This window comes from Haliaeetus albicilla, chromosome Z, assembly GCF_947461875.1.
Source record: "Haliaeetus albicilla chromosome Z, bHalAlb1.1, whole genome shotgun sequence".
Lineage (NCBI taxonomy): Eukaryota > Metazoa > Chordata > Aves > Accipitriformes > Accipitridae > Haliaeetus > Haliaeetus albicilla.
Window position 1 is genome coordinate 12,333,702 of NC_091516.1, and position 17,694 is coordinate 12,351,395.

Below are 17,694 nucleotides of genomic sequence, written 5' to 3' on the forward strand. Positions count from 1 at the left end.
AGATGTGTCAGATCCTCTGACGGTGCAAACAAAATATTTTCCAGGCCAAGTATAGCACTGAAGCCCATGCAGTTGTTTGAAACAAGGATCTCTGATCTTTTTTTTCTCACTTGCCCAGATGGTGGGGTGGGCAGCTGCTGAATTTGACACCTAGATCTGCGCCAGGGAAGGTTCTGCATCTCCATGGGTCCTGGTCTTTGCTTCTCACTGTCCACGTTCAGGCTGTTGTGGAGTCCTGCTGCAGCCCGCCTGCTGGCACAGGCTGCACCTGTGCCGCAGAGCTGACCGGACCCACACCAGGACACAGGTTCCTTGTGGTTATGAGAAACTGGTGACCAAGTTTCAAAGGGTCGAATGGCTGCTGCCATTCTCCGTGCAGCTCTGGTGCACAAGAGAGTTCTGATGCATGCTGCTGGGAGGGTACGCGTTTTTGCCGACGTCCAAGGCAGAGAACGGTTCTCAAGTGGTGCCAATGGTCCGCAAGAGCCGACCGCCTTTGCTCAGCAGCCTCCCACCCGTCTGCTGACCCCTGCCTTCACCCCACCCTGCAGCATCCTGGCAGGATGTTCTCTTCTGGCATTTCAAACCAGGAGACGGTCTTTAGGGAACAGAAGCGTTTGAAGTGTGTTTGTTGTGGCCTTGGTAGCACACAGGAAAGGGTTAACCTTTGGTGAGACATTAGACTCTGGTGCAGGAGCCCCAGGACTCTGAACTCCAAAGTAGTTGCAGCTGCTGCTCCAGCTGAGTGCAAGCCCCTGCTGCGCAGGCGGTGGGGGCAAGAGCGAGCTGCATGTTTGATTTGAAAGATGTGTGATTGCAGCATCTTTACTTGCCAGAAGCCACACATGGAGCTATGCCTGCGTTGCACAACAGTCCAGAAAGAAGTGGTGGTGCAAGAGGAGCTTGTTCAAAGGCTTACACAGGGCGACCACACAGCCTCTGATGGGAATGCAAGGGGCAGGTTTCCCAAGCCCAGACTATGACCTTGGGGCAAATCTTTGCAACAGCTGGACTTGCTGTTCCTGAACTTGCAGGCTACCCAGCAGTTCGTGTGTCAACACTACAGACATAGTGAGCTCTGGCAGCCCGTTGTAAGCTCCCAACAGCACCTTCTGGAACAAAAGTTCTCGTTGGCTGAGCTGTGACTGGTTTCTGCGGCTACCAGTTGAGCCAGCCAGTATGTTTTCTGTCAGGGAAGGCCAGAAGCTCATAGCTTTATGCAATTACCTTTGACAGCGCTAGAGCCAGAGCCAGAATTTCATCTTACAGCCTGCGGTGGCATAGAGAGCGTGGAAATGGGCAAGCTCGAAGGTGGCAAACTGGTGTGGCAAGCAGCCAGGGTGCTCCCTCCCAGCCGCTGTCGCGGGAGGAGAGCCTCTGGCTGCGGGCAGGAGGGCTGGGAGGAGGTTCAGGGGCTGGCAGGGGTTCGGGGACCAGCTGCGGTCATGTTTTGTGATGGAGCTGATGTGTGCTGCAGTGCTTTGACCAGCACATGCCGCAGGCAGGTCAGGGTGGGCCAGGCCTGTCGCATCCGCTGTGAGGAGACCACTTGGGCAAAATGTATGTACTGCAGGACCCGGCCGTGGCGTGCCCTGGCGGGGGGGGCATAGTACAAGCAACTGCCTTCTGCCTGGACTGCACCCAAACCATTCAGAGAGGATTTCTGGCTGGAGAAGGGGCTCCATCCAGTGAAATGCAAGTGCATGATAAGGACAATGTAAATTTGCTTTATGGTCTGTGTTCTTGTTCATGAATGATACTGCAGTTTCAGCCTGTGTTCAACTAGAAGAAGATGGGTGTTTTTCACACCTTTTAAGCATAGTTTGATAATGACCTCTGTGTTGCTCTGAAGTAGCCTTTCAATCCTCTGTTGAAAATCTGGTGGGTGAAGTTATGTTTAGTGAAGCCAAGGGGAAAGGAGAACTGGAACTGGAGGATTTTTTCATCATGAAGCACTGTGCCAGAGGAATACTCCTGTGTCGTGCTCTTTGCTGTGGGACTCTGGAATCATAGGACAGGTCCCAGGGCCGTGCTGCTCCCAGAAGCCTTGGCAGTGGTGGACAAGCCTGCGGTGAAAACTCTTCCCATACCCCAAGCCTTTGATAGCACCATAAACCTTAAGGGCATTTTTATTGTACTGAGAACAGGAAACTTTTTGGTTTTTTTACTCTCAGCTGATAATTTAACTCAGCATTTCCCCTGTATTCTTGTGCTCGGAAAAAGCCATGGCTGTCCATCCATTTTCTCAGAGCTACTTCTGATTTTTAAAACCCTCACTGTATTCGCCTGCTGTGTATTTCCTCCCTCCTCCTCCTCCCCCCAGGCTGAAGTACTGTTTGCCATTGTCCTTTTTATTCTCCTATAGGCTGCAATATCCTTCCCTTCACCTGTCTGTGGAGCTTGTCCTCCCTTCCCTTCCTAGCTCCATTTTGAAAAAGAATACTGCAGTAGAAATGCACACAGTATCCAACACCTTTCTATACTTTATAGAATACATTGTGATACAATTTTTTTGGCTTTTTGTTCTCCAGTCCTTTCCTAATGGTTACTAACGCTTAATGCAGTGGTTTGAGTTTTTAACTTGGTGACATTTTTGTAAGACCGTAGTACTGGCTGAGATGGATAGCTTGGCTCTGAGTGGGAACAGCAGGTGAAAGCCTGGCTTTGTGTATGTGAAAATTAGGATTATTTTCTCTCCATAGGTGATTCTGCATTTATCTTCGTATGTCTTTTTTTGTTGTAGTCACATGCAAGTCATAAGATGTGACTACAATGCCCTGCAGTCAGCATTTACGCTTTTACAGGATGTGGTATTGTTACTCATAGTTTTCTGGCAGTAGGAGGGTAGGGAGGTCTACCAGAGTTCTTAGAGGAGGTCTGCCAAAGTCCAAAGGAGTTAAACTGCCCTAAAGGAGATAAAACTTTTTCCTAGCAGGACTGGAAAGGTACTAAGAAGCCCTTGGCTTGGCCAGACAGTTCCCAACCACTTCATGCTGAGATGCAACCTGTTGTTTTTGACACATTGCAGATAGATAGGCAGAATCGTGCTTTCATCCCCAACCTGTTTAATATAGAATCTGAAATGGCAATAGATTCAAACTTCTCCTGAGAATGTTTTAAGCCAGTGTCACTCTATTACATGCTGTTCCCTAAATTTTAGGGCAAATCTGAAAACAAGTGAAGCCCACTCTATTTTGTCTCCTTTTTATTTTCACTTTTATACAAAAAAAAAGTTGTGACAGTCACATCAATGAGAACAAGCTGCGGTGTGCACTCTTAAAACAACAGTCATATAAGGATTTAAAATACATTGTTTTATTGTTTGCAATAGCAATGTTAGTTTGCTTTTCCTTCTTAAATATCACCAACGCCAAATTGCTGAGCTTGAAATTCTTGAAAGTCCTCTGGGATGGTGTCTGAAAACAGGAAAACATGCAAAAGTTTAGTCTCTTCTGACAAAATCAAGGAGCACTGAAATTAATGTTACCCACTTACTTACTCTTTTTTTTTTTTTTTTTAGGTAATATGCCTTCTCTTTTGTTTACACATTAAGAATGAACAGGGAATGTTTTCAGTTTTAGCTGTAGACCACTGAGAAGCACAGAGCGGCTAACAAGACAGTGAGTGCTACAGTGCCAGCCCGTAATGGAGTACTATCAGTCTTCAACTTACATTTCCACCTGAAAACTTTGTGGCTTCCACTCTTACATTTTTTATTAATAGGTACTGACCAGAAAGGCAGAAAAAGTGGATGTCTTGCTCTGCACCCCAGACATGTTCGTAGTGTCAGCATCTCTATTTTTCATGTATCCTAATTCAGCTTCCCTGTGACAGTTCCCCACACCACAAGAAGGGACAGAAACATTATTCCAAGGACCAATAGCAACTGGTAGAAAAACTTCAAAGTTGGTGAAGGGAGCTGGAGATGGGTCAATGTCATAAAAGTAACTACAGTTCTGTTTGAAGCATTGAGTTTGCAGTGTGCCTTTGCCAGATCCCAGAACATTTTGAGTGCCACAGAGCTAACCTGCAGGCAAAGCTAAAGCTGTAGCCAAAGATGGAGCCATAGCAATGATGCTCAACTGCATGACCTCACCTTTACTCTGGTTATTTCCACCCTGATGCAGGATAGGTAACTCCAAACTCAAAAAAGGATGTAACTATATAAATACACACAATATAGAAAAAAAAGAGGCAAGTCCTTTGCTTTTTGTTGATCACTTCTTTTTTCTTTTTGAGGGTTGAAAATTCTTTTTAAGCTTTTTCTGCAAATGTAGGAACTTGCCTGATATGAAAGCAGGAATATCTGGGGACTCCAGAGACTTCTTCGAGTGGGTTTCATTGACTTGCTGCAGCACCTGCAGCAAAGCCACTGCCTTGCTCACTGCCAGGAAAGTATCTGTGACTTCAGTGGCAGCTTTGAAACATGTTTTCTGGGAAGCCACATACTGTTTGAGACTCTTACCAAGTAATTTTTAATTGTAAGCAGCACTGCCTAGAAGTTCCCCTGTTTAACCATGACCTCCAAGCACCAGCCTAGGTGTACCGAGTGCCCAAGAGCCAGAGTCCATCGCCAGAACAAGCCACACAGCCAGGTTCTGGCTGTGCAGCAGTATCTGCTGCAGACCTGGGCTGGGCTTCTTGGATCCACAGAAAGCAGACAAGGAAACTATTCCAGCTTGGCTGGTAACCTATTTCCTAAGGCTGCTTTGGTTGGGTCGGGGTTGATGCTGAGAGGAGGGGGGCAGCCCCTCCAATTCCACTTCAAGCTAGCTGAACTGCTGCCAGGGCAGAAATACCCTGACATGACTAGCTTCTGTGTGAGTAACCAAGGTTTGAGTTATTCCATATAGTGGGAGATCAGGGCTAAGCTGCGAGGCTCCTACCCTGAGGAGCAAGCCAGCACACTCCCATAGAGTCTGAGAAGGATTCCTCCAAGGGAGGAAGGGCATCTGATGCTCGTGTCCTCCCACAGACAGGAGCAACCAGCAAGTCCACGAGTGACACTGACAGCTGGTGACTGATCCCACTGGCTCTCCGCGTTTATTTCACCTTGTATTCAGAGCTTGAGGCATCCTACATACATGATGGCCTCAGTATATTGCGCATGTACAGCTCTCATGGTTGGTTGGTTTTAAATAACGCTTCTAATTCTCTGATGACAGCTATACTACTTATTTGGCACAATCTCTGCAGCAGAGTGACTGCTCTGGGAGGAGTGATTGTGAGGTGTTAGTTCCGTCTGGCTGGGCTGCAGTGTGCTGCTGGTGTCGGGGGAGGCGTTTCACAGCTGTGAATAACTTGTAAATGAAAAGCAAAAGAAAGGATGCAAAATGGCTTAATCCAACAGCCACACTACCAGTTCTTCATGGTCACTTGCTAGTTGTTAGCTAAAATGACATAAGAGCAGCATTACCATTGCAGCGATATTTCAGGTTGGACCAAATAATGTTTTCCTGAGAGAAGCAGAAAACTCCAAGCCGTCCTCCACGCATCGTGGTGTCTATAGTTACACCGGAGTCTGCCACTAGGTCAGAGCCTTCATAAAATCTTGCCCTTAATGAAAGCAAACAGAAGCTCTGTTAGGTCTTTTCCAAGGCTGCAACATTCATAGAAGTATTTTCATTATTCATGGTGACCCAAGCCTTCGACACGCTATCCTCCTATCTAGCCCAGGCGAGAAAAAGCAGTTAAGATAGCTCCTCGGTAAGCTGGGGACTGGAGCAATGCTGCACGCTGGCAAGAGCTGGGCAGGGAGAGCGTTTGGTGGTTGTTGATTTTTTACACAGCCTACAAAAGACTTGGAATATTTTTCTCCTGTAGTTAGTCAGGCTGAGAGCTTTAACTCTTGAAAAGTTCCACAGTCGATAGTTACGGGAGAAAGGGAGAACCAGATTAGATCGGTTGAGGAAGGCCAGATGGTATTGCCTCACACAGTTTGAAGCTGAACTTTTTCCTTTTTTTTTTAAATAGGCAAAGTTTCAAACAAACCATTTGGAATCTTAAACTTGACTGTGAGATTTCTTTAAAAATGTGAATATGATTAATTCCAGGAACAGTTTTGATGATCTGGCATCTTCTTGTTAGAAAACCCATCGGCAAATTCCCAAATAGCTCTGGGAACAGCTGCGTCCTGCCAGCTCCCCAGTGTGTGCCCTCTATGGAGGGCTTGAGCGGGACCACGCTGGAGCCAACGGAGCTGTTGCAGCACTGTCTACACCAGGTCCTCAGCCTCAGGGGTACTGGGCAAACGACTTAAGAGGGTGACAATCCTGGAGGGCCCTGTTTTGGATGAGGACACTGCTGGTCTGACATGCAAGAAAATAGCGAGTGGTGAAGGGAAAGAAAGTTCCTGTGTCTTTTCATAAAATAAGAAAAAAAAAAAATTCGTGTTACATTCCTGAGTTTATTTCCTGATTTGCTGAGGCAGTTCAAAAGTATCTGTACAATGAATAGAACTTGTTGTCTTTCAAATTTCCGTGGGAGAGGCTGGCTCAAGTGACTTTTTCCTAGGCTTCCTTGAAGCCTCAGAAAATCTTTGCTAAACACATTATGGTCTATGGCATCTCGCCTAAACAGACCATAGTGAGATGTGGACAGAGAGCTGGCAGAGGTTCGCCTTAAGCCTGGCTGCCTTTAGTTTTTAAAGGATTGTGTGACAGTGACTTTGCTACCTTTCCCAGTTGCAGGGGGCATTAATTAGGCTGGCTCAAGAGACTGCAGCCACAGGCAGATGTTTGCTTGTGAAGCAGCTTCACGAACAGCTTGGTCTAAAAAATGTTGCCACCCAAGATCTATTCACTGCTTCCCTGTGGCTGGGACACAATAATTGACATTATAAATGTTCTTAATCCATTTTAGCAAAAAGTCAAACATGCACTCTCCAGTTGCCGCTGATGATGGTGCTTTGCACCAGGGAAGTAGAATAATTATACCATCAAGTTACTGCATCTCAGCTGCAGGGTGGTGATTTTTTGAAGAACAACTGACTCTACCTGTATTTCTGTTCTATTGTAAGGTTGTAAAACATGAGCTGATGATGCCAGAGCAGTTTATTTTTTGCATTTTAACTTCAACCATGATCTACAAGTATAATTCCTGCTGATCTGGATGCTGCGGAGTGAAATGTTTCCTCCTGAATGGTGAATTATTTTTTTTTTAAATAACCTTTTTTTCCCCCAAAATGACAAAATAAGAATAGATAACATGCATTACGTAGCTTTGACAAACTTTCTGAATATATGCTGTGTAATCTCAAATCTATCACGTCAGAATAATCACTGATCTTATGATCTCAACCTTTGAGTGGACAACTTTTATTAATTCTGTTATCCCAGAATATGTAAATATGTAAATATCACAATTCCAGCAAAAAATATTATAAAAGATCAAAATTAATTAATTTTGAAATGCATTGTTTTTCAGATCAGTGGCCAGTAGTAGCTTGGAAAACAAGGTATTAAAGCCAGAAAAGTTCTTGTTAAGGTAGGGCACAGTTATAACAGCCAGATGGTAGAAAACCTCAGTTACAAATAGGCTTAGCTTGGAATTGTCTTTCCTAGGAAAAGAACTGCAGGCTGAATTTCAAAAGTCTAACCTGTTATAAGGCTTCATCAGTGCAAAGTCCAGACAGACTACGAATTCTTAGGTTATCATCTGAATTAGGTGTTGAGAAACAAAAGTTTAGGCAGACATGTATCTGCACTCTACCTATCCTTTCCTCTCTTACCTGATATAACCTATCTGGGGTCTGTGCTGCAAGAACCAGCGGTAGGAGACTTTGTCTTTCCACCCTACATTTCGGGGGTCCTTCCACAGCAGCCTGACCTGATCACTGGTGTCCCCTGTGTGCCAGAGGGAGTTGCGGAGGTGCTCGCCAGGGCCTGTCTTGGATTTCACAGCCTGCAGAAACACAATTTTCCAATGCTGACCACAGAGAAATGTTACTTTCAGGAGCTCTAAGTCTTTTTGTAGTGGGGAGCAGGTCTGCAGAAGTACCCTCCCTCCTGCTCACAAGCCCCTAGTTTCTCTTGCATAACTGCAGCCACTGCTTGCATGGAGAAGCAGCTGAGTACCTGGACCAAGGAGAAGGGAAGCAGTCTGACCAATTACAGTCAGAGCACAATGACAGCAGAGACTAAACATTCCAGCTGATGAGCAGGGGCAAGACTGGAGATGAAGTTCCTTAAAAAATGGTGCTATTAAAAGGGCTGTGTGGCAGCCGTCTGACTTGTAAGTTTTGACACCTGTCACAGGGAGAGAACAGCAGTAACACGCAGTGCAATGGCTTGGCCAACGCACGGCATGACGGCTAAGCCCATAGCAGTCAGATGGCAGGGTGGCATGGTCAACAGATGGCAGGATGGTGTAGCCAGGCTGTGGTGACCACTGTGTCCCCAGCTAGGAGCCACGACCAGTACCTTTAGCTGAATGCCAGGCTCTGCAACAGCTCTGAAGGGAGTCGCTTGCCAGTATGTCTGTTCAGTCTGTTTCCACATTACCACATAAAAGCTAGAGCTGTCTTGATAACCAAAAATAAAGCCAGCGTAGTCATCATCTGTCACCGTGTTCACATGAAAAGTGCCCTCAAAGTCAACGCCATTAAAAGCTGTGTAACCTGAGGATACACAGAGGTTAAAAACAAGTCTGCAGAAAACGCGTTCACATGCTCTAAGTTTTCTGCTGTAAAATGTCAATCTCGGAAGTGGGTACATACCAACAGCAAGGCCAGGATCGCTGTTCATAGTCTGCACAATTTCCATGCCCTGTAAGAATAAATTCAGGGTGGTTAGTGTGTGTGACAAACTGGGTTGGCTAAGCCTGGCAGCCTCTTCTGGTCTCCCTCTAGCACCCCTCCACCCATCTCCTCCATTTGCTCACAACCTGTCTGTAACACTTGTAGCTCTGAATTAAAATGAGAACTATAATCAAATACTGATGTTTCAGCTGCTTGTGTGCCCTGAGTCAGGAAGGATTTTTCTTTTCCCATTGCAGAACTGGCCATACTGGTACTCTGATACTTTCTTTCCCTACCCCAATCTTCTGGAAATCACTGAACCTGGCAAGAATTGGAGAGGGGACTGGGGCGGAGGGGTCAAAAGAGGGCTGAAGGCAGGAAGAGAGCTTTTCCTAGGCTTAGCTCATACAGTTTGATCATGGAGTTCAGGATTAAACTGCCTGCCAGGACAGGGTGAAGGAAGGCAGAGCTGGCTCAGCAGAGATGGTGGCAATGGGAATAAATTGCACATTCCTTGTCACTCAGAACACATTAGCCTCTTGAAGGCTAAAATTTGTTAGTGTAAATAACAGTTATTGGACTCCATCTAGGAGTAAATGCTCTGCTACCCAGCACGTCAGACTTTCAAATTCTGGGAAGGATTCATGAAATGGTTTCCTACAGAAATATTTCAATAGGATGACACAAAATCTTGTGTTTGCCTTCTCGGCAGCAGTGAAATCTACTCAGAACAAGCTGACCAGCCTGCAGTTATTTTAGATTATTGGGAGCATCCAGCTTCAAAGCTATCATATGCTGAAAGAAAGTTCCTTCATTATAACTCCTGTAAAATAGTCAACCAACCAACAGCTTCCACTTTTCACTTGTTTGCCAGAGGTCCAGCAATTACAGAGACAGTTTTACTGTGGTTTTCAAATTATCTTTTTCAGACAGGTAAGAAAAACCAGATATATTTTTACCTGATTCAGAACGACCCAGTTCGGATCAATCTGTGCATCTCCCTCTGGGTCCAGCACCACTGTCTGATAGGCCCTGAAGTCTGTCAAGGTGATCTCTGCATTCTCAGGGCACACATCAATCCGATCAATCACTGTATCCTGGTCAAAATCAGACTCGCAGATGTCACCGACTCCATCGCCTGAATGCATTGGAGAAATGAAAGCAGATTTATGGTGCAGCAAGTAGCCACATCTGGCTGAGCCACTGGATCAGGGTGTCCGAGAAGCAGGTGGAGTCCCAGCCCCGATGGCGGCAGTGCCCGGGGAGGGGACCTGAGGACCTCTGCCTTGGCCAAAAGGCCCCTGTGTGTTGGGGCCCCTCCTGGGATGAGTGTATGCACACATGGTGACTGTGTCAGATCCTGGTGCACATGTGCAATGCCTGAGGAAAGGTGTAGTGCCCAAGTACCGAAATGGCTCCTGAAGGCCCATCTTACCATTATCATCTTCCTGCCCTGGGTTGGGGACCAGCCTGCAGTTGTCAGGGCCTGGGGGCAAGAGGTCAGGAATGCCATCGTTATCATCGTCCTCGTCACACTCGTCACCCAACCCGTCCTTATCCGTGTCCAGCTGGGAGCTGTTAATGATGGTGGGGCAATTGTCTGTGCTGTCCTGGTGCCCATCGCCGTCACTACAAGCACAGAGAGAAAAAGAAATGGTACGCCAGCATCAGCTCCTGCCTCTTCACAGGGAACAGCATGGGTGCCCGAGCAGGAAATGCACTAGAGGCACCCCCAGAGCTGAAATAGACCAGTGGGGCACCACAACCTGGTGTCGCTCAGGTGGCTCAACAGCGAGGAGACAAGGAACAGAGACTGTATGATAAGGTGACAGGAAGATGAAGAGTAAGCCTGGAGCTATAAAAATACTCAAGACAAGGAAAAGAAAAAGAAGCCTTACATGGAGTGGGAAAAGACACCAGAGCCCAAGATCCCAAACAACATCCACTCCTAAAGAGCATGTAAGGCACATCTGACAAGTGCAGTGTCACCAATCAGAAGGCACCCAGGAGATAGCAAGAGCTCAACAGCTGGTGTCCCTTGTCACATGTTGTCCACAAGTGTCTTGGTGCTCATGAACATGCAGGTGTGAGTGTGAATGAACATTTCTGAGAGACTCTGCATAAGCACCTGAAATCAGACTTGTTTAAAAACAAGCACCACTTTCACCCTATTACGTAGCAAGTTTTGTTACATTACAGTCACACTGTGCAGCAGTGAAGTAAGAAATAGAGGAAAAAGTCTCTAGCTCCCAAGTACCCCTCCAGCCCTTGGCTGCATCATCTGGTTACAGTGAAGAGTTACCAGGAACAGGGACACAAACTATAGAAAAGGGTTTGGGAAGTTATGGGGTTATGGGGCTGCATTTTTTCTCCATGCTAACAGTTAAGTGCATCTGTGCAAAAAAATGGCCTGAAGTCAGGTGTGTTTTGGACATGCACCATAAACAAAATGGTTGCTGGCGATAAGCAGGCATGTTTCCCCTCAGTAGCTTTTTGCCTAGCACAGGCAGAGCAGAAGTGACACGCAGCCAAATTAAGGCAGTGCTGCAGCTTATAGCTATGCATATTCCCACCTATCTCTCCCTGCTTAAGAAAGGTGCTTTAATTTTAGGCCAGAGCAAATAATGTTTGCACATTCTTGAAATAAAATGCAATGAGGACCATGCGCGTGTATCTGTTGCAAGGTTAGCCTCAGGCAGAGCTATAGCATTTCTACCAGGAAATGTTTCATACACATTAGTTAGGTTTGAGGAGAAAAAGAAAACATGTCCTTTTTTAAAAACAGGAAAAAACCAAGGGCTTACCTACTTAAGAGTAAAATGGCTCCCAGCTGGGGATCTTGGCAACTACTGGCCCAAGACTGGGAATGGTCCCTGTGGAGGCAGGGAAGTGGGCTCCCCACACTTACTGTCCCAGACAGCAGCACCAAAAGGCCTGGGGGTAGACCTTTGCAGCTGTCTGTGGCTGGTGAAATGCTGTGCCAGCACAGGATTTATCACTTCCCTTTCCTCTTGCTTTAAGAGAGGAGCACAGGGGAGGACTTGCCATCCCAAAAGCTGGTTTTGCAGAGGCTGCATTCCTCCCTGAATGCTCAGGGCACGTAAAAGCCATAGAGGCGCCTTGCTGTGCTAAAGCAAAGGAGTTTACCTGCAAATGTTTTACACTTGGTAATAAAATTCTATTTCTGAAACACTAGGTTTTTATGGAAAAACATACAGGCCTTAACTGTGAAATTTCTGCTAAAGAAAAAAAAAGAAAGAAAAGAGGAATGAAAAATAAAAAAAAAAGAAAAAAGATGTTACCTCACTAAGAAGCTCTGAGCAGTACTCAGGGGTTTACAGCCAGAGAACTGCTCTGAATGTCACTTCCACAGGAACTCACAGGAAGTCTCTGTGAACGTGGGGCTAAAGGTGAAGGGCCTGTAACTGTACTGATACAGGGAAGTGAACCAACAAGGGTGATAAATCATAACACTGTTTTTGAACTAACATCTCTTTGAGGAGGTACTGAAATTAAATCCAGGCTAGTATGAAGGATTACAGCTCTCCAGGAATCAGTAGCATGCTTCAACTCAAGACTAGCCTCTTCCATTCCCTGCTGTTGTTACAAGCCACAACACAGCATACCTGTCCTGATTGGTATCGCAGGAATCTCCAACCAGGTCATTGTCAACATCAGACTGCAAAAGGAAACAGAAAGTTCCAGTATCAGCTGCTGAGACCATCTTTTAAAATGGCAGTATTAAATTAAACCACAACCAAATCAAATACAATTAAAATACAAGCATGGAAAAAACATTTGTTTTACAAAACGTATTTTCTTGTTTGCATCATCCATCTAACCAAAAAGTCAGTTTTATTAAAGAAAAAAAGACAGACAATGAATAAACCGGCTTAAACTTGACTGGAGCAGTTCAAGCAACATGAGTAGTTCAAGCAAGATGAGTAGTTCAAGCAAGATTCCTCTACTGCTGGAAGTAAGTATCTCTCATTTCTAACCAAGGTTGATTTCTTAAGCAGCTTTAAAAATCTAACATGGTTCTTTAAAGTTTCCAGCATTTTTTGTTAGTCACAAAGGGCTTAATCAGAATTCAAAAATTACGAAAATTCTCATTGACTTCTAACATAGAAGCAGTGAGGGTTTTGCTAAATAAGGACACCAGGATTTTGTCCTAATTAAAGAAATACCAAGCGTAACTAAATCACACCACTGTTGTGGAGTCAGGCATTGGACTCCGTGGGAGTGGAGCACACCCACATTTCAGACCACAACAGTAGAAGACCCTGCCTGGGCAGAGGTGCTAACCACATCCCAAGCTATAAGAATACTCCTTGTGGCTCCCCTTTCCCATGCCAGGAGAGTTTGAAGCTCCATAAAACTTTCCTGAATACCTGCTGTTAAAAGATAAGCACTGTGGCTGCATGGGCTGCTTCATTCTTTTGCATCTTTTTGGACTTCAGCAGTCCCTTTCCCTAAACAAGGATATTTTTTCCTTCTGCCTGCTAACCTGGTTTGGGTTGCTGATTGTAGGGCAGCTGTCACAGGCATCACCAACACCATCATTATCCTTGTCCTTCTGGTCTTGGTTGGGGATCCTCTGACAATTATCCAAAAGGTTCTTAATACCTAGCAAAAAGTGGATTGGATGTTAATTAAAAACAATTCCCGTCTTTGTTATTGGATAACATAAAGATCAAGAACAGTAAAGACACTATTCCTTTTCAGCAACTATTTAACCTTGCAATGACATTATAAGCCTGCACAGCAAAGCTTTCTTATGTGTGCATCCATTCACTTAATAGAAGTTAGAAACATCGTGCTAAAGAACAGCTTTCAACCCCACCACACACACTTCATTAATTACAGAATTCATTCAATCCTGTTCCTGTATCACAGCTTACAGGATGGGACGTTTCACCTTTGCTATTACATTTGAAGGGTTGTGATTTTTTCACTTCTTTCAAGCCTCCTACAGCAATGAAAATAATACATTACATTGCTCTTGGACATCTGGGACAGGCAGCAGCTGGCTACTCTGGGATGTTTGCACCTTTAAGGAATTACTGAATAACCAACGACCTTAATTTATATATGAAACATGGCTTGGTTTATCTGTTCCAGTGTTCAGTGCTTCCAATGGAGGCTAAAAGATACATATTCATCTAAATGAAAAGGATTCCAAACACAGGTTTCATGAAGAAAGACAAGGTGTTATATGACACTTAGCAGCTGGTGACAGGAAATCTCGTGTCGTGGTTTAACCCCAGTCCCAGCCAAAACCAGCACATCTCCTAACACACAGCACATTCTGGGCAAGTTTCAAGAACATCAGAGAAGCTGGAAGTGAAGAATTACCAACCATCTCCATCCATGTCATCATCACAAGCATCTCCTTTCCCATCACCATCTGTGTCCCTCTGGTCATTATTCAGGACATTGCGGCAGTTGTCACAAGCATCTCCAAAGATATCTTGGTCGCCATTTCTCTGGTTAACATTGGGAGCCAAGACACAGTTATCCTGCAAGAGACATAGATCCAAATCAGACATGAACCAGGTCCAGAATCTTTAATTTCTACTTCAGTAGATTTATATAACTCTTGTATTTATTTCTACTTCCACAAAAAATTATTACTGTGAGCAGTTTGACATTTTATGTGAATATTGGCTATGGATCAGATTTCACTGGCTACCTCAAGGCTCTGCTTTGAACCACACTGTGGGAACCCTAAACATAAACACCCAGTATCACAAGGCTTTATTTATAACTTTGACTTCTGATTCTCATTTTGGAGACATCCATGGTGAGTAACCTGTTTTGGTGCTCTGGCTTCCTTACATGGTCCTTCTCAAAAGCTGCAGTTCAGAGACCCTGACAAGGTTTGTCAATGCTTTTGGTGAAAGGCCGTTGCCCCCTTCTGGTAGAGACTCAAACCAAAGCTGAAACACTTGGAACAGGACTCGGATGCAAAAGGGTCCAAGACTTTTTTTTTTTTTTTTTTCAACCAAGCTGCTGTTGACTCTCTAAGACCGTCAGGAGGCATATGGACAAAACTTTATTTCAAAATGGTGTAAACTTTCCTCTCCTATCTAGCACACTGTGACCTCATCCTCTTGCCCACACAGAGGTAGAACAAAGCTTAGCAACAATATAGAAGTTACTTGATTGCGAAGGTACTGAACCTGCGTATAGATTTATAGTTGAAGAGGGATTTAACATCTTTCTTTGTATAACATTAATAAAACCAGTTGCTCCAAGCTACCAGAATTTAGGGTTGGCCTCTGTGGCAAAACAGCCTGAGACAGACCTGTAATTGCTAGTCTGCCCTAGCTCCACATGGACATTTGTGCTCTGGACAGGGTGTTCTTGTTGTCTTCCTTGGAAATGCATTAAGCAATACCACAGAAGTATCTTAATGTAGAATAACAGTGGGCATATGAGGATACAGGATGAACACAAAAGAGCTTCTACAGTCTGAATTTATTCTGATACATTTTTCAGCAGTGCACCCACATGGAAATCTCTTTCACTTTGAGAACGATTCAAAGCTTTTTCAAGTTACCGGCAAGACACTTATTAATTTATGTGGGTTTTGGATCCCTCATAGCATGTGATGTTAGGTCAACCTGCTCTTTAAAAAGAAAGACACTAATGCAAGTAATGTTCCTGAAGGAGAGCGTAACAGAAGGACACAAGTTCTGTATACAAAAAGGTCTAGAATTCAATGCTAAAATATAATAATGGAGCATACACTGGTGGGATTTAAGGCTGGGTGAGACAGCCTGGGTATTTTAGGTCTTATAATAGCGAGCATTACATAAAAGAAAAAGACAGGATTTAGAGAGCTGCTGACAGTGATGGGTATGGGATAATCTGTGGCAAATATTAGTGAGCCAGATTTCAAAATCACTGCCTATTGCATAATGTGAAATCCTTCTGTCTGCACAGAGCCCTGCACCCTGATCTATACACAGCACCTGCTCATTGGGAATGCCATCTCCATCTGCATCGTCATCACAGGCATCTCCTATCCCATCACCATCGGCATCTTCTTGTCCAGAGTTTGGGACAAATCGGCAATTGTCCTAGAGAAAAAAAGAGACATGTCTTGCATTCTATAAGTAAACTGGATGCCTTCATAATTTGAAAGAATTTTTCTATTATTGTTTTAATTAATCAATTAATCAAATTAAATACAATTTATCCAGAGGAATTCAGTGACTTGAAAAAATATTTTTCAATACATCTAGTCGTGTTTCTTCCACTCTTTCTCTTCACCCCTTCATGTTCTGAATTACTGCAGGATTGAGAAAGAATTTCTTACCTTTCTGCAGTTTTCAGCAGAGCACAAGAGTTCTTCGTTAGGGTAGCCATCAATGTCAACATCTTTTCCACAAATATAACCATCACCAGCCCAGCCAATGCCACACTATCAATAAAACACGATGGTAGTACTACCAAAAGGTTAATGAGTCACTGTAGGAATATCCAAGAGGGAAACCCTACATCAGACTTGAAAACACTAACATACAGAAGGCATGGACAGACACTGAAGTACAATGAGGTACATTTCAGCATGTTTCTACGTGGAAGGAAAATCTTTGTTTCAAGCTCTCTATAACTACGCACAGCTAGAAAGAGCCAAGACTTGATGTTAAATGGAATGTGTGCCTGCAACACCTTATGATTTCAGTGGGAGCTATAGATTTCTTTTAGACACTGGTCAGGAATAAATTTTGGTTCTTCACCTGCAGGTGGAGGAAAAGAAAAGAGGAGACCTAGGCAGAATATGCACCTAGCATCTCAGTAAGGGGCCCACAGTTAGATGGGATGACTGTGTTTTGTTCAGTATCTCAAGAGTACATCTGCAACTAGAGGAAGTTTTAAGAGAAAACTGTGCTAACAGTTACTGTTTGCATCAGCAAGCAAATCACATACATCTGCAAACAAGTTTCTCCTACCCAATTAAGTTGGTATTGTTTCAAAACAATGCCTAATTTGTGTTGTAACTGAAGATACATGCATAGACCTGCATGTCACACTCTGGCCTCCCCTTAAAATGAGGACTTGCCTAACACAAGTATCTAGGCATCTTCCCATTACAGCATGCACTTAAAATATCCTAGATTCTTCTTTGAAATAGATGTACTTAAAAATGAGACCAAAGCAAGTGCCAGCAAAAGCACACACTGTATCCAAATTTAGGATGCAGGATTAATCTCTTGCTTCCACTTGCAAGCTGGAAAAACGAAGTAATATACTTCGGTTAGACTCTTACAATGAAAGTTCATATGCCACTTGGTGCTCCTTTGCTCCCACGCCTGGAAAGCACAGTACAGCCTACCTTGCCTAGAATCTGTGGTCTCACTCGGAAAAATACCATCTCTATCAGCAGGCAAATACAGGCACATTGGGTATGCAGAGAGGATCCCTAGTTACAGCTATGTAGCTGAGCACCAGGAGAGGAATTTGTCCTTGTGATGTCTTCTGTGGAGTGACACTTGACAGGCCTTTCTGAGGACACTATAGAAAGTCTATAAAAGCCATTCCCAAAAGATCTAATTACACAGACACAGCAAATAATGTACATAAGTATGGCTGCGTTACAGACATATTACAAGAAGAAAACAATTGCAAGATAGACTCAGGCCGGTTATTTTTGTAGCTGGTCTGAGCCAGTGTGCCACAATCTGGTTAGATCACCCAACTATCTAAAATGACCACAAAGGCTTCCTCAGTTCCAGCCGAAAAAAGGCTGTTTTTCACTGTACAAATGCATGAATTTGTGAACTCACAATACACGTCACCTCTCCTCTCCTCTCCTCAATACAACGGGCATGGACACTGCATGGATTGAGGGCTCGATTTCTGCAGCTCCTCTCAGCCTGGCATCCCCTGGCTTGGTCTCCTATATATCCTGGTTTGCACTGGCCACAGTGGTAAGACCCCTGTAAGAA

The 17,694-nt window shown here is 44.4% G+C and overlaps 1 protein-coding gene across 1 annotated transcript in view; it reads right to left on the minus strand.

Moving 5' to 3' along the window:
• Window positions 1-3,188: 3,188 nt before the first annotated feature.
• The window catches only part of THBS4 (thrombospondin 4), a 40,793-nt gene continuing 26,287 nt past the window's right edge, over window positions 3,189-17,694 (minus strand). Inside the window, exons 10-22 of the mRNA XM_069777688.1 lie at window positions 17,533-17,685; window positions 16,062-16,166; window positions 15,715-15,822; window positions 14,097-14,256; window positions 13,245-13,363; window positions 12,364-12,416; window positions 10,173-10,366; window positions 9,697-9,875; window positions 8,717-8,765; window positions 8,421-8,617; window positions 7,730-7,902; window positions 5,417-5,556; window positions 3,189-3,416 (exon numbers count right to left, since the gene is read on the minus strand). Coding sequence (XP_069633789.1) covers window positions 3,355-3,416; window positions 5,417-5,556; window positions 7,730-7,902; window positions 8,421-8,617; window positions 8,717-8,765; window positions 9,697-9,875; window positions 10,173-10,366; window positions 12,364-12,416; window positions 13,245-13,363; window positions 14,097-14,256; window positions 15,715-15,822; window positions 16,062-16,166; window positions 17,533-17,685 — 1,692 coding nt within the window. The 3' untranslated portion in view covers window positions 3,189-3,354. The remainder of the gene's footprint in view (window positions 3,417-5,416; window positions 5,557-7,729; window positions 7,903-8,420; window positions 8,618-8,716; window positions 8,766-9,696; window positions 9,876-10,172; window positions 10,367-12,363; window positions 12,417-13,244; window positions 13,364-14,096; window positions 14,257-15,714; window positions 15,823-16,061; window positions 16,167-17,532; window positions 17,686-17,694) is intronic.